General features: G+C 38.7%; 1 protein-coding gene across 8 annotated transcripts in view; it reads left to right on the forward strand.

The window, feature by feature from the left end:
- Nucleotides 1–15,049, forward strand: part of anks1b (ankyrin repeat and sterile alpha motif domain containing 1B) — a 163,775-nt gene that overhangs the window by 127,102 nt on the left and 21,624 nt on the right. For all 8 annotated transcript variants that reach the window (XM_077234313.1, XM_077234314.1, XM_077234320.1 and 5 more), the window contains one exon: nucleotides 44–196. In XM_077234313.1, coding sequence (XP_077090428.1) covers nucleotides 44–196 — 153 coding nt within the window. The remainder of the gene's footprint in view (nucleotides 1–43; nucleotides 197–15,049) is intronic.

Consider the following 15,049-nt stretch of genomic DNA (forward strand, 5'->3'; position numbering starts at 1 on the left):
GGTTGCTGATATGTATGTTTAACGGGTTGTTTCCGTGTTTAAGGTGCGGCCCATTGGTTATGATGGAAATAATCCTACTTCAGTGGCTGAATGGCTGGAGTCTCTGGAGCTGGGAGACTACACCAAATCTTTCCTCATCAACGGCTACACCTCCATGGAGCTGGTCAAGAAGATCTGGGAGATCGAACTCATCAACGTAAGTCCTGCTTATCTCACTTTCCTGTCTGTTGCTATGTTCTGAGCACATGCATTTATTTGTCTTTGGCTCTTAAACAATATGTACAGGGTCCCCACAGTCAAGGAAAACCTGGAAATATAGGGAATAAAAAAAAAGAGAAATGGAAAGTCATGGAAATTGTAAATAAATCTTAAACGTAATATAATATAATACAATATAATTATTTAATTAGCTATAAATCACTCTTATTGAGTTCTCTTTGAGATGTCTTTAAAAAAAATTTTTTTTAAATGACTATGATGGAAAAGTCATGGAAATTCATTGATTAAAAGATTTGAGAACCCTGTATGTACACGCACACACTTAAGTGTTTAGCTATATATTTTGTTATAGTTGTGCGAGTGTAGTTGGAATGAAGCTGTCTCTTGAAACAAGATTTGCTGAAAGACCTTTGAAATGACAACCAGAGGTTGAGACTTCATACTGAATCATTCTGACGTCCTATTGGCCGATTTGTCGTAATAGAGTTTTGGTTGGCTCTGAATGTTGCCTGTAATTGTATTGGTTTGATAAACAATCCTGTCCGATCTGTCTTGCTTTCGACTGAAGCTAAACCACCGCTATAATGGTCGCATCTCCGGTATGACACTGAACAGTAGAAATTTCAGTATAACTAGATCTGTTTTTGAAAAATGTATAAGTGTATTTTCCACACGTTTGGGAAATACTTCTGCAGGAGAACATAGTAATATCCGCACACTAATATAAATGCAACACGTAGAGCTCTCAAGTGTTTACCAGATAAAATGAAGGCATCTTTTATCTATAATTCTATCATTTCTTCAGTTGTTATTCCTGCAGCCCACATGTGTAAAATGGAAATTGTGATTTTTTTCTTCTTCTTCTGTGTTGGATACAAACTAAAATGCCATGTTTGATGACAGTGAGATCATGTGTCGTTGCTTTAACAGATTTGGTGTGAAATTACTCTAATTACAGCCTCACGTATGCTAATTTCACTCACTTTTCAGCCGAGAGAGAGAGAGAAAGAGAATCAGCAGATTATATAATAAATGTGGGATGTGATTTCTTCAGCACTTGAAAAACACACACACACACACACAGACACACACACACACACACACACACACACACACACACACACACACACACACACACACACACACACACACACACACACACACACACACACACACACACACACACACACACACACACACACACACACACTGTGGAAAGTAGAATGCTGCAGTGGTAATAAACACATGGTATGGCCACAAGAGGGAGTCAGAGGAAGGAAAATCTGTGTTTTTATGCTTTTGAATGAGCAAATTTAGTTATCTGTTTAAGTTATCTGATTGTTTGTGTTGGCAAATAATGTGTGGTAACCATGCGTCTGTGGTAAAACACTACTGCACTGTGTGTGTGTGCATGTTTGTGTGTGTTTTATATTGTCATTCCCTCAGGCTCAGTGTTTAATTAATACACAAAGCTTTATTAATACTGGTGTAGGCGGAATGTTTGCTTAACTATACCACTGTGCTTATAGGAAGCTTTACACATGTTATGATGGCTGTATGGTGAATAAATGTCTTTAAAGAAAGTTAGTCCAAAAGTTCTTTCCTCTGTGGAACACAAAGGAGAAGTTTATGAGAATGTTTACTCTCCTCTCTTCCATATAATGGACATGGATGGGGACTGCAACTGTCAAGTTCCAAAATGGACAAAACAAAAACAACATAAAATGTTCATAGAAGTAAAGTGTTCTGAAGTCATATGATAGGTTTGTTTAATGATAAACTCAAATAAAAATTCACTTATAATCTTTCCCCTGCTGTAGCTTCAGTATTTTTTTTTTCCTTCTCAGAATTAAAATTAAAAAATATAAAAAATCCTTTTTTGTTAATTGGTATAAATATAAAATACAACATAAATATTAGATGAAAACTAAAGAAAGCTAATTCAAAATATGAATAATAGTAATAATAGTATATAAATAATACCAAAATAACACTGTTCCGCATGTGATTAGTCACGTCATTTTGGTGTCAAATCTATGAATGAAAGTAGGCAGTGCAAGGCAACCTTTCTTCAGAACTAGTGTGCATGCATGTGAGTGTGAGTGTGCGTGTACAGAATGGGACATTCTGAACTTCCTCTAATGAGCCTCGATTTAGACGGATCACAGAGCGCTTCTGTCTCCCGGGTCGCTGTCCTGAACTCTCTGCTGTAAATGAGACTGAGAGAGAGTCTCAGAGTGAAAGAGAAGACACTTTATGCAGTGTAGTACACAGTCTTAATCTAAGAAGACGAAGAGAGAGAATGTATTGAGGGAAAAAGGACAGAATGTTGCTTTGTTTTTGTGTTTCCTAGAGAATGTCAACCTTACAATAAAACACGGTGACCGATAGCGAAGCCGTATAGCAGTTTGGTTCAGAGATTGAGGAGCGATAGTATGAAGAGAGGCAGGGGAGAATTGAGGAAGAGGGCAATGGGAGAGAGTGGTCCAGATTAAATCAGCTCATAAACGCTCAGGGCAACAGATGCTGAGGCTACTGGACAAGACAGTGACAAGTGTGTGTGTTATTGCTGTTCATAAACAATTACAAAAGCACACTCGGGTGTATAAGGTCAAAGTTTATTTGATATAAAATTGTGAAACTATACTATAAGTTAAAAAAACATTTGTACACACACACACACACACACACACACACACACACACACACACACACACACACACACACTGGATCATAAGTCTGCTTACTTTCTGTTGTATTCCGGAGATTCAGTGAGAATAACATTTAAACCAAGGCAAATCTAATTGATGAAGCAATGTCACCTGAATCAGATACAGATCTTGCTCTTGGATTGCCTGAGATCAGTCCATCATTGCTTTAGTTCCAAAATCCCACTTCCCTGCATATTCTTTATAAAACCATGAATGTCAAGAATGTTTGCAACTGTTTCTCAAGTTGTAATACACGTTCTGTTCACTAGATGGCTCTATCACTCTTTTTTTGGCCAGTGAACTATAAAATATTTATTGGTAAGATAAAGAAGGTTTGCATTGCCAAAGTCTTGATAAAGTCTTGACAAAGGCTTGCAGAAATTATAATTTCGTTTTGCGCTAGTTTCGTTGTGAATATTAAGAAACGACAAAAATTATGATTTGAAAACAGTTTTGACACACAGGACAGGTTTTTGCCTCCAAAGGAGAAGTCAGTGTGAACAAGCAGAGACATCGACGGCCTCATTAAAGACTGCTGATGTCACACGGCACAGCTTTCGTGTTTGTACGTTTCTAGTGTCTCAACAGCATCATTCCATGCGTGTAAGAGCCTGTATGTGTGTGTTCACCCTATTAGAGAGCGATAGACTTGTGCTTATGTGTGTGTCCGGCCTCAGGGTTACCACAGGCAGTCATCTCATAATATTCATAACAGGGCTCAACATGTCTGCATTCCCAACAAGCTCTATGATTGCTCTCTTGCACACATACTGTACAAACATTATACTTAACACTACTTTTTTATTTCTATGCTGTGACCATCACTGTAAAGGGAACGTTTGTCATGAAAATGACTATATATACTGTATAGTCATTATTTATAATAATGATAGATTTTTATCATCTCCAAGTTGTAGTTTGAACATCATGATCTTAATCCCCAAACAAAATGCATCCAAACCAGTCTGGAATTGATTTTGAAGCAAATGGAGTATTTGGACTCTTATGGCCAAGCGGCCGCATGTCTGTGGCTTTTTAAAGCACACTCATATTGCATTTTTATTGTTATTATTATTATTATTATTATTATTTGATCCAAAAAATTTCTGGTTTGAGCTGTGGTTTTTTCTGTGGGAAGGTGAATAAGGTCAGTCTCCATCAGTTTACACGAATGGTTTTCGTGTATAAGACAGAATTGTATAAAATACTTTATATGACATTTTACGACTTTAAATAGAACTTGTTCTTTCATTTCACATGTTGTGCCAAGTTGTGTTTCCCGGCAGCCGCTGGCTTTGTGGTTAATGTTTCTGGTTAATGTTAGCTGCGCTGGGGTCCTGTTGGTAGGCGGTCAGAAGTCATTTAGCTCGTAATAATAGTTTAGCTCGTTTTTTTGACAACTGTTACGTGGTTGCCATGACTACTAGCGGTAGTTACCATAGAGACAGCTTGCGTGAAGTACGGATGATTCAAAACTGACGTGTTTGTGTGTAAGGGCATGTATCCTTTAAGTGTGCGTGGTCCAACACTTACGATTTGCAGACTGTGTGTGTGTTTTAATGAGTTTCCATGTCCTTTGTGTTGCATTCCTGTTTTCATTACTTCCTGTCACCTCTCCAAATGCACAGATTGCAAATTGTCTTTTCTTACTCTAGCAGATGGCTACTGCCTTCGTTAACACAGCAGGCCCATCAAACACACACACACACAGTCTCTTTTTTCTGTCTATCTGTTCTTTCCTTTTGGCACCCGTATTACACTGCTTCTCACCTTAACGATGACAAAACATTTGCTTTAATATCAAAAGACACATTGAGGATTGTTAGTGTGTGTGTGCTGTACTATACGGTATGTACAAGTGTGGGTGGGTAGGCCTGTGGGTTCATGTGTTGAATTGACGCACACTGCCACACATTTTTGGCACATGACCATGCGAGTGTTGTTCTTAGGGTGAGGGTGAGCTGAGATTATTCCTGTAGGACAGATCTTGCTGATGGGTATCAAGATGATCCTTTGGCCCCAACAGCCCGTGAGAGGGCTGTTTCTTAAGGACGGTCACCAAGCGCCCTCATAAAAATAGATTAAGCATGACATTCACGGAGGAGGCTTGGGTTTCAAACAGTAAAATGTATTTATTTCATGGCTCAGTGGAATACTGGATTCTGATTGGTCTTTCCACAGTCAAATATTATTGTATAATTGAACTTTGTCCCAGGAAACTGTTTTTTTGTTTTTTTTTGTGGATTTTTATGTCTATCGCGTCATTCTAACTGTCAAAATTGTAATTTCAATTCATACAATATTTCTTGTCAAATATATGTTGCATCATAACAGACACAAAAGCATTTTGATGCACTGTAAAAATTATTTGTTAGTTTAACTTAAGCAGCCTTACCTGGTTGCCTTAAAAATTTTAGTTCATTTAAACTAAAAATTTGAGTTGATACATAGAAAAAGATTAGTTTATTCAAAAGAAACTCAAAATAGTATGTTATTTGAACAACATTTGTGAACCTAAGCTGATTTGACAAAAGATTTGTAAAAAATAAAAAAATCATGACCTTACATTATGTCTTACACTAGCGTTTAGTTTAAACATAAAGTTGGTAAGTTTTTGAAAGATGTCTCTTATAATAAAATTATAAATAAAACAAAGTGAATTTTGCCATCCCAGCTATAGTTTTCAGTATGAAAAATGGATATCAGTTTAAATTTTGCTTAAGATTACATTCACCAGTGTTAATAAATTAGTGTTTTTAAACATTAACTTTAAGTGAGCGTTAGATGATGCAAAGGTAATCTAAGGCTACGTTTAGACGGCAGGTAAATGTGGTCTAAATCCGTTTTTTTTGCCTCACAAGATTTGGTTTTCTCATAACAATGTGAACAGCACAAATCACATGGAATCTGATCTTTTCAAATACTGATTTGTGCCACTTCCATATGAGGTCCCAAATGCGATACAAGTCAGACTTTTTGCAATGCGATCTCAGTCTGATCAGTCATATCGGAATTCTTGCGACTTTTACAGTACGTCACTCTAGTCTAGAGCAACATTCGTACAATTCTGCGCTCATGGGAGTCAGTTACCCGAAGTTATCAAGAAGACGGTTGAGAAAGGTAGTCAGTGAAGGACAGTGATGTGTCAAAGCTCACAAATATTACAGTGACAGCTCTATATACAAGCAAAACACAGGACCATAGTCTGTTCGCACTGGAATCTGATATTGGCCACATTTATAACAACAATGTGAACAGATACAAAATAAGCGGACCTGAGCAATAAATCATGAGCATGCTCTATTAAGTTTCCATTACCGATTGATAATTTGTGCAGTTAAGAGTTTTCGTTTACATAAAAGCAATAATTTATCATAATTAACAGTAACAAAAACTCATCTCGACCGATAACTAATATGGTACAGATGATATATTACAGTGAAAACTGCACAAATTATCAACCAATAATGGAAACTTAGTGCATGCTCTTTGCGCATTTTGATGCAGTTTGACAAATGTTTTTTTGTGCTTGTGAGGCAAGTAAAGAGTGCTGCTGCAGAAATCTATTTCCTTCAGGTGTCTTTATACAGTATAACCTGTATGTACTTATATCCCTCACGCATTTCAAATGTTGAGAGCCATAATTGCCACGTCGGTGTTTGTGTATTAGCTTTAAGGAGTAGGACAGACCACAAGCTATTTGGATTAAGGCCATTTCAGGCTGCCCCAACAAACAGCAACTTCTACGCTTGTTGGGTTACATTGGATCAGTGTGTTAATCCGGTTGGTGTTTGTATCAGTGTGAACATGACAGTCAATGTCAGTCTCAAATGTTGTGAACCAGACTTAAGATGATTAGAACAAATGAGACCAGGATGAATGTATCGCAATCTTACTGCAGTGTGCAGTAGCCGAGCGCTGGAACACGCGTTAAAACAATGAAGCTTCAGAGAGAGAGAGGGAGAGGGAGAGAGAGAGAGGGAGGGAGGGGAAACAGATATGGGAGAGTGAGGCGGAGAGAGTAAGTTAAGGACGTTCAGTCTCCCGTCTCACACTGCTTCACAAGCCGAGGAAACGGTCATCTGCGCTGCACTCACGCTACGGCACGCGAACACACAGCTTCTCGCTGGATGGGAGCAGGGTATCCATAGTAACAGGCGGAGAGCGTGAATGAGGAGCAAGAGAAGGCAGGAGGAGGAGGAGAAAGGGGTGACGTGTTCAGACAGAGATCGTTGTTGTTGGAGTACAAACCTCTGCGGTTTGATAGCGTGAGGAGACTGGAGAAGAAAGACTGTGAAAAGATCTGTTGCCACACAAATATTCATGTTCATATGAGCTTTGAGGTGATGCATCACAGGGCTTTATAAGAGAGCCAGAGAGTTGAGGCAGTTTGTCAACGCAGGTCAGGACACTCGCAAGGGCTCTTCTTGGATGTTTGGGAACGGAGGACTTGACTGCACGAATGAGCGGCGAAACTCTGGGTAAGTCATTGGCACTAGAGGAAGAGTGAAGCAGAAGGGGGATTATAAGGGATTTCGCTGCCCTCTAGTTGTTGTTGTTTTTTTTTTTTTTTTAGATTAATGCACTGTTAAAGCTTTTGTTCTCCACTCGCTGCAGCACCAGCCACTGTTTCCTGCATTTTCACCTGCTTTTATTGCTAAACATTCGCTGTTTCTTTCTTATGTCATTGAGTAATCTGTCATCCTCAGCTACTTTGCACCATACTGTAGTTTCTTTATTACTTTGGTGATTTTACGCATCACACTCTATTGTACGCTGTTAAGTTTACAGTATATGATGTGCGTTTGTTCACATGCTGTGGTGAATGCCTTAGTTTGAGTCTGTTGATGTGGATAGTTGACATTTAAAATTGTTTTAGAGTATTGCATGTCATACCACCGGACATGTCAATTTCCCAGGAGAATTGCTTTATAAATATGATGCATGCAGCTTAATGAGCTCATATTAATTGAGCTACATGACATTTTTTTGTATGATCAAAAATGTAATTGTCACAGCAAAGAAACTTCTAAAATAGCAAAGATTTTTTTTTAATAAAAAAATCGAGATTTGCAATATTAGAACTGATACTGATACAAAATTCAACTGATACTGAATATTTAATAGTAAATGCTACTCATTTCCCCTTTTTTCACATTAAGATGACGTTTGCTGTCATCGAACATTGACTTAAAGTTAATCTTTATGAAAGACTAATAATTCAATCAGACTATTAAATAATCTTTAACAAAAATCCCATTGAATACTGTAAATCTTAATTTTTAATATGAATATTCATACCAATGTTTTTAATGATTGTTTTTAATGGAAATTAAAATTTTATATTCTTATAAATATATTTCATTTTGTTTATTTATTTATTTTATTTGTTATTTATTTTAAATGAATGAATTGATATAGTTGTATATTGTTAATGCTTAAAAAAATTATGAAAAACCGAAATGGTTACCTTACGGGACTAAAAATACACACTTTATATACATTCATGTAATTTTGCCATAAATCACACAGAATGCCTCAGCTGCCCATGTACATTCCTTTATTGTTGTGTGCGTGTATTTGCTTGCCTCTTTCTAAAGCCAAAGCGTTAACCTCATGGCCCACGTAATCTGTAGATGGTACAGCGTTGAGGATGACTATGAGATGAAAGAGCATGCAGACGTCTCCTCTAGGTTGCCTTAGTTCAGTTCTGCAGTCAGCAGTGAAAGAGTCATGAAGGATCAGAACAGAACAGCAGTGAGGCGGTGTTGCGTAATAAAAGTGGGACCTGCTGTGCTGTGGATCAGCCCTGGTGTATTAAACGTAATCTCACAGCTACGCTATCCACATGTGGATGGGGCTTGAGGTGTAAGCTTTCTCATAACAGAAATAAAGCTGCCAATAAGCTTGGAAGTCTCTGAGGGCACGGCAAAATGTTCCCACAGAGCTTCTCTTGCCTTTTAACTTTGCCGGAGGCTAGATTTTTGGAATTTTTTGGGGTAGTTTTTTCTTTTCTTTTTTTTTACATGGGTGGGGCTTTTATGTAGTTCACTACAGTTCCAGATGGTTTTTCCATCAGGGGAATGGAGGAAGTTGTTTGCGGATGCTCTAGTTTCACACACACCTTATCCCAATTAGCTTTAATGAGTCTGAAGGTACAGCACTGCAGTGTGGACTGAAAATGCACACTTATGGATTCAGGTAAACTCTAGACTTTCTTTAACTGGGTCATTTTACACTAGCTACAACTGATGATTGAATATAAACCAAGTTACCCACAATCAGATCTGTAATACCAGTTGCTTGACTGGCGTATGTGATTTGAAGTCTGCCATCTTTGCTCATTTTTGAGCCAATCACCTGAGCTGCATATAAATAAAATTATGACATCATGATTTGAGCTGATTGGCCCCTCAAAAACATCCCTGTGCTGTGATGTCAAAGCCAAAATAAAGGAGGAAAAAAGTTAATTTTATTACTTTTTGCACATACTGATCCAGTGCGAAGTACAGAGCTTATATTCCTGTGTGTGTACTCACAGCAGCCTATATTGCATTTATCTTTTGATCAATTATTCATCATGGCTTCAGTCTTGTCCAGCTACAGAGCAAGTTATTTCACTTTCTTAAAGCATTCCACAGATTTTTGTTGAATTTGAAGGATCAAATCTGCAGTTTAGAAGGAAGAAAACACAGTCCTTCTTAAAATAAATAGACCAAACACCAAGCTACTTCCCAGAATCATCATCTTCTCTGGACAGTCCAATCTGTCCTGGAGATTTTGGTTGAAGTTTCTCTGCAGCGGATGTCAACTTGAAATCCCGTCTCGCTCGTCCCATGTTGTGGAAATGAAATGGGTTTCGAATGCCGCTTCATATTTGCTTTGAAGGAATGTTTTACACATGCAGTACTTGACTGCAGCGTCTGCACAGATCATATCAGACCAGTCATATCAGACCTGACATCAGTCAGTTGAGCGTAAATCTCCTCCTGCCTTCTTAGCTAGTGATTTTACACCACATTAACAGGATAAGGTAGTCAAGTCTGCCTTTTTTGAGCATTTTGAGCCACTCTCAAGCATAAGAATTTGTGCAGTTAAGAGTTCCCGCTTGTATAAAAGCAAGATCAATGGTTCCGTGTAGGGTGCAGGCGTCATGCAAGGACACTTCCAGGCCCTCTGCTGGTTTATCCTGTGGTGTTTTGAAGCTTGGATCCAATCATCGGCCTGGTGCTGTGCAGGATGTGACAGGGCTGTCTGTCTAATGCTGTTGATCTGCCTGCTGTTGGTCCTTATGTCGCTGTCGACAGCGGCTAGCGCAGGCTAAAACTACATTCTTAACACCACAAGCAAGCCTGTTTCAGATGATCACTTTATGAGATTAATTTGGAACGGATTTGATGTACTAGCCTATGTGTTGCATGATTGCTTTACTGATTTGATTTATATTGGATTAGGGCATTACATTTCTTATTCATTTATGTGAAAATGGTCTAGTGGCGTATTTAGTACCGATGGGTCAGATGGTTGTCCAAAAAATATATAAAATGTATTTACAGTAACTTTTGGGGTCAGTTTTTTTTTATTAATAATTTATTCAGCAAGGATGCATTCATTGATCAAAAGAATGTGTCTTATGCAATAAATGTATCTGACCGGGTCAGCCTATTTGTTTTCCTAAAGGCCGATTAGTCGACTAGTTGTTCAAGCCACCCACCAACTAGTCATTTTTGACAACATACAATTTTGCACATCTTTACTATTGAGTAAAATCACATTGTTCTCACTGATGTTCTGTACTGTTCGATTTTTCTACATGTTCCACGGTTTTATTCTTGGTCTGGCATGTCTGTGGGTTCGTGTGCAAGAATGAGTAGGAGTGTGTGAGAGAAAGAGTGATGATGCGTGTATAGTGAGAGAGAAACGAGAGAAACTGTCATGCGTCTTTTTTCTCCTCGTCTTTGTGTTGGAAGCTGACTTTTTCTCTTGATTCCTTCTGATCCCTGCATAGAGCAGGATTCACACCGCTGCATTTCCTTATTTTCATTGGTAGGCAGAAATGTGACACGTCCCCTCATTGGCTCATCATGTCCTCCCTCACAGTCAAACCTCACAGCATTGGTCTGGCACACTGCTGTATATCCTTTACGTTGCCCCAGAGGCCTGCTGGATTTTTACGCATAGCACCAGCACTCGCTCCATAGTTGCTAGGTAACTGGCAGGCTCTGGTTCCTTTCCAGTTGTCCCCTGGTTGGGAGGCGCTGGTTATAAATGGATCTGAGACGGATAACGGCGAGTTGCCGTGACGATGGTGGCCTCGGGCTTGTTTGGGTCATACCTGCAATGGTTGGTACCGGATTTGGCTCCTGAGGAGGCTAGTTGTGACTGGACACCAAGCAGCATCAGTGACATCCACTGGACCGACATCCTTCAGTGGCCTGAAAACCGCCAATACTAGTGATGAAAAAACGAATAAACTAGTGCTGTTCCAAGCTAATCCGTGTAGACCGCTAAAGTAGCACCAGAACGCAGGAGATCAGGAAGATTTGTGGACACAATGTACATTCACGTACACTAGACCTCATTACGTTCACTGTGTGGGTTGTGTTGGCTAGAAAAGCTGGCAATAAAAACCTGTTATGTCTGCTGTGATTGGCTCTCTACATTCAGTCCGCTGTAGCAAGGCAGACACGCCACATGGTATTTTGCATTTCAAGGAAAGATTTTATGCCATAAGAAAAAAATATTGAGGTACTGAGAGAGATTGAGATGGAAAGGTGACGTCAAGCAAAAGAAACCAAAGTGCTCACGGCTGGTTCTCGTGGGCTTAAAGGTCATTCAACCAATCATGTGAGCTTTACAGCTCATTAGCCAATCAATGTGCTTCGCATGTTGCCCATCAGAGAGAGAAAAACAATGGAAGAAATGGTGGTGGTAGCAATGTGAAAAACAACTTGATACTTGACTAATCAGTGGGTTGTTTGAAAAATTAGTCAAGTCGTTCGTAAGGAAGAAAGGAATATAATTAAATCGAATGTAACAGTCATGTTTTAAAAGTAAACATTGGTAAGTTCTATTTTCCCCTCCCAAACTGTTTCAGAGCGAACTACGCCCCAATCCCCATAAAGATTTCATTGGTCATGTCAATCACATTGCTGATTGCTAAAACAAATACTAAATAAATGCTTAAACTGAATACTTACCAATGAAATTGGCTGCAGGGTTGGATTTGCACTGAACTGCAGTTCACATGATCATGCAGTCTTAGAAATGCTCAAGTTAGCAGTTAGCATGCTAAATCCCTCTCAGATAAATTGTGTCTTTTAATTCTTTCTCCTTAAAGCAGTGATAATCAAATTAAAAGAAAGAATAGGAAAAAATATACTGGTTGTGGTTGTTATTGGTTGTGAATACTCCGTAGCATGTCAGCATGCTTAAACCTTCTCAGAGAAGTTATGCTAAAAATATTAAAACTAAAACAAAAAATAGGGAAAAAATGTACTAATCGACTATTCAGATGGTGATCTTGGTTACTGGCAAGATGATTGTTGGGACGTGGAGCGTTGGACTGTGTGATAGAGGTGGAAAACTGAGTGAGCAGGCAAATAAGTAGGGCTTTGTGTTTCCCAGTTCATTAAAATCCAATGCACGAATGCTGCTGTAAGCACAAACAGTACTGTATTCACATCCTCCCCATCAGACAGGCCTCTGCGCCTCAGCTCCCTCAATTAGGAGGAACTGCTCATCCATACCACAACTCATTCTGAGCTCTATTACTTATGTCTGCTGGTGCCTCTAGCATGAGATCATAGAGAGTTATGTGGCTGAGGAGTATTGCTTTGGCCTGACCTGACCTTTAAAAAAGAGCTTGATCTTTATAGAGACATTTTACGTATGGAGTTTTAACCTTTCGCTTTCCAGTCTTCAAACGGTATTTGCACCTCATACCCATATGACGTATTTCCAAGGGATTTTGGATGTTCAACAAGACGTTTGTAAGGCGGGACTCGATTCAATCAATCAAGAATCGATTGGATTATGATAAGTGGACATTACTTACGAAAATGGAACCAAATACTGCTTTTTTGAATAAGCTTTTTGACCAGGACCAAGTTCATCTTTGAGACCATCTTGAATATCCAAATTTTAGTGGTTAAAAAAAGTAATTATTTACTATTATTGCATTTACATTCACATCAACCGGAATTAAATTACTTAATAAGTTTATAAGTAAAAATTAATTTAGTAGTTGGGGAAATGAGAAATGTTTGTGGAGAATCAGCTGCCGAATGGTGTACGTACTGTATGGTTGTGTGTGTGTGTGTGTGTGTGTGTGTGTGTGTGTGTGTGTGTGTGTGTGTGTGTGTGTGTGTGTGTGTGTGTGTGTGTGTGTGTGTGTGTGTGTGTGTTCTATCTATCAGCCCCTTTAAGAATGTCCATGTCATATTTCAGACTCACAAGTTTGTGTGCGTCTGGTGTGGAGATTACTCTCCTGCCGCTGGACCGCAGAGGTTAATCCCTCTTAAAACCTGCTTCCTGCTCATTTTCTCTAATCTAATGGGATTAACTGTCATTTTACATCCAACACTGCAGCAATTACACCCACAGAAAGGAAGAAACCGCACAAGACTCCATTACGCATGAAACAGATGAATGTTTTAACAGTACTCCAGTTATTGTGTACAAATGTCAATGGCCTCTCTGGTGCGTGCTTTTCTCTGTTCACAGAGCGGCCAAATCTTTCACACACTCCCTGATTTTCTTTGTCCAATGATTGCACAATGAGGATCTGCCTGATTAGGTGTCAAATAGGCCTAACTGGCTGGCAGATAAACACTCATTTGGCTGCATCTATTGTCGCAAATTAAAATTTTGGATTTGAAAGGTCGGCAGTGTGCTGTTGGATAATGGCAGATGCACTATATTGTCCTGAAAAGCAATTGCGTGTTTCTCAGTCAGAGTTTACACACCACGACCATTTAAAAAAGGATGTTCTATATAGTGTGAATACGGATAGTATAAATGAAATTCCGACATACTACATCCGCCATGTTTTAACTGTCATGTGACAGCTGTCAGCTGCGTTGCTTCACTGCCATTCATAAATCCTCTCCTGTGGCCTTATGGGAATTTAAAGTGTCCATCTAATGTGCATCTTTGCTGAAGTACAGTAGTAGGTCACCCAGGTACTTTTCACCTACTGTTTTTCAAATATGTATTCAGTCATACTACTCTGTTGGTGTACTGCTTTTCACATACTATATAGTAGGGAAGTGTTCGATTTCGGATCCAGCGACAATTTTTATTAAGAGTTATTTATTAATAGGTAAATTATAGACTGAGTGCAATATGCAAATGTGTTGTAAATGTAGTACTTCACATTTTTGTATTATTTGAGTTTTTTTATTTAGTATTTTAAGTTTTTTTAAGTTAAATTTATTTAATCTTCTTTTTAGCTTGATATCAGTTACTAAAAACTATTTTAACAGACTTCTTTGTGGTGTACCGTTTGTAGGGTTAACATCTAGCTAAAGGATTACCTTTGAATTCAATCATGAAATGTGAAGTTAACAAATGTGTGTAAATGGAGTTGAATCGAATGCACCAATTTGTATAAGAGAAAGGTTTAAACAAATTTGTTTTGCTCGTGCTTGTTTAAGGTGCCTCATTATTACTTAGGTTCATACACTTAAAAACTACTACAGAAAAAGTCAAAAGAGAACTGTCACAAAGTCCTTTTCTCAGAAGTTATTCATGGATACATGAAAATCTACCAAAAAAGCCATCCAGGCACCTTTAGTATTCTATTTTCAGTGCACTATGAATCCTGATCTTATATATAGTACAATTAATATGTAAATTAGGATGCAGCTCTCAGTCACTTTAAGATACAGGACTGCAGTCAGCATACTGTACCCGGCGGTGCGGTGATGTTCACAAGCAGTCGCAGTGATTAAAACACATGGCTGCTTCTCTTTATCACCTCTGCTGCATGTGTAATGTGAGGCTTATGCATATCATCCGAGCGCCTCTCGTGTGATAGAGCCGTTTGCGCTGTCGTCCAGGCTGTACACTGTTCCTCTATGCCACATTGCATCTTCGCTGCAGCCTGCTCTACACAT

The sequence above is a fragment of the Siphateles boraxobius genome, unplaced genomic scaffold (assembly GCF_051911475.1).
Source record: "Siphateles boraxobius isolate OS27281-9 unplaced genomic scaffold, OSU_SipBor_1 19, whole genome shotgun sequence".
Lineage (NCBI taxonomy): Eukaryota > Metazoa > Chordata > Actinopteri > Cypriniformes > Leuciscidae > Siphateles > Siphateles boraxobius.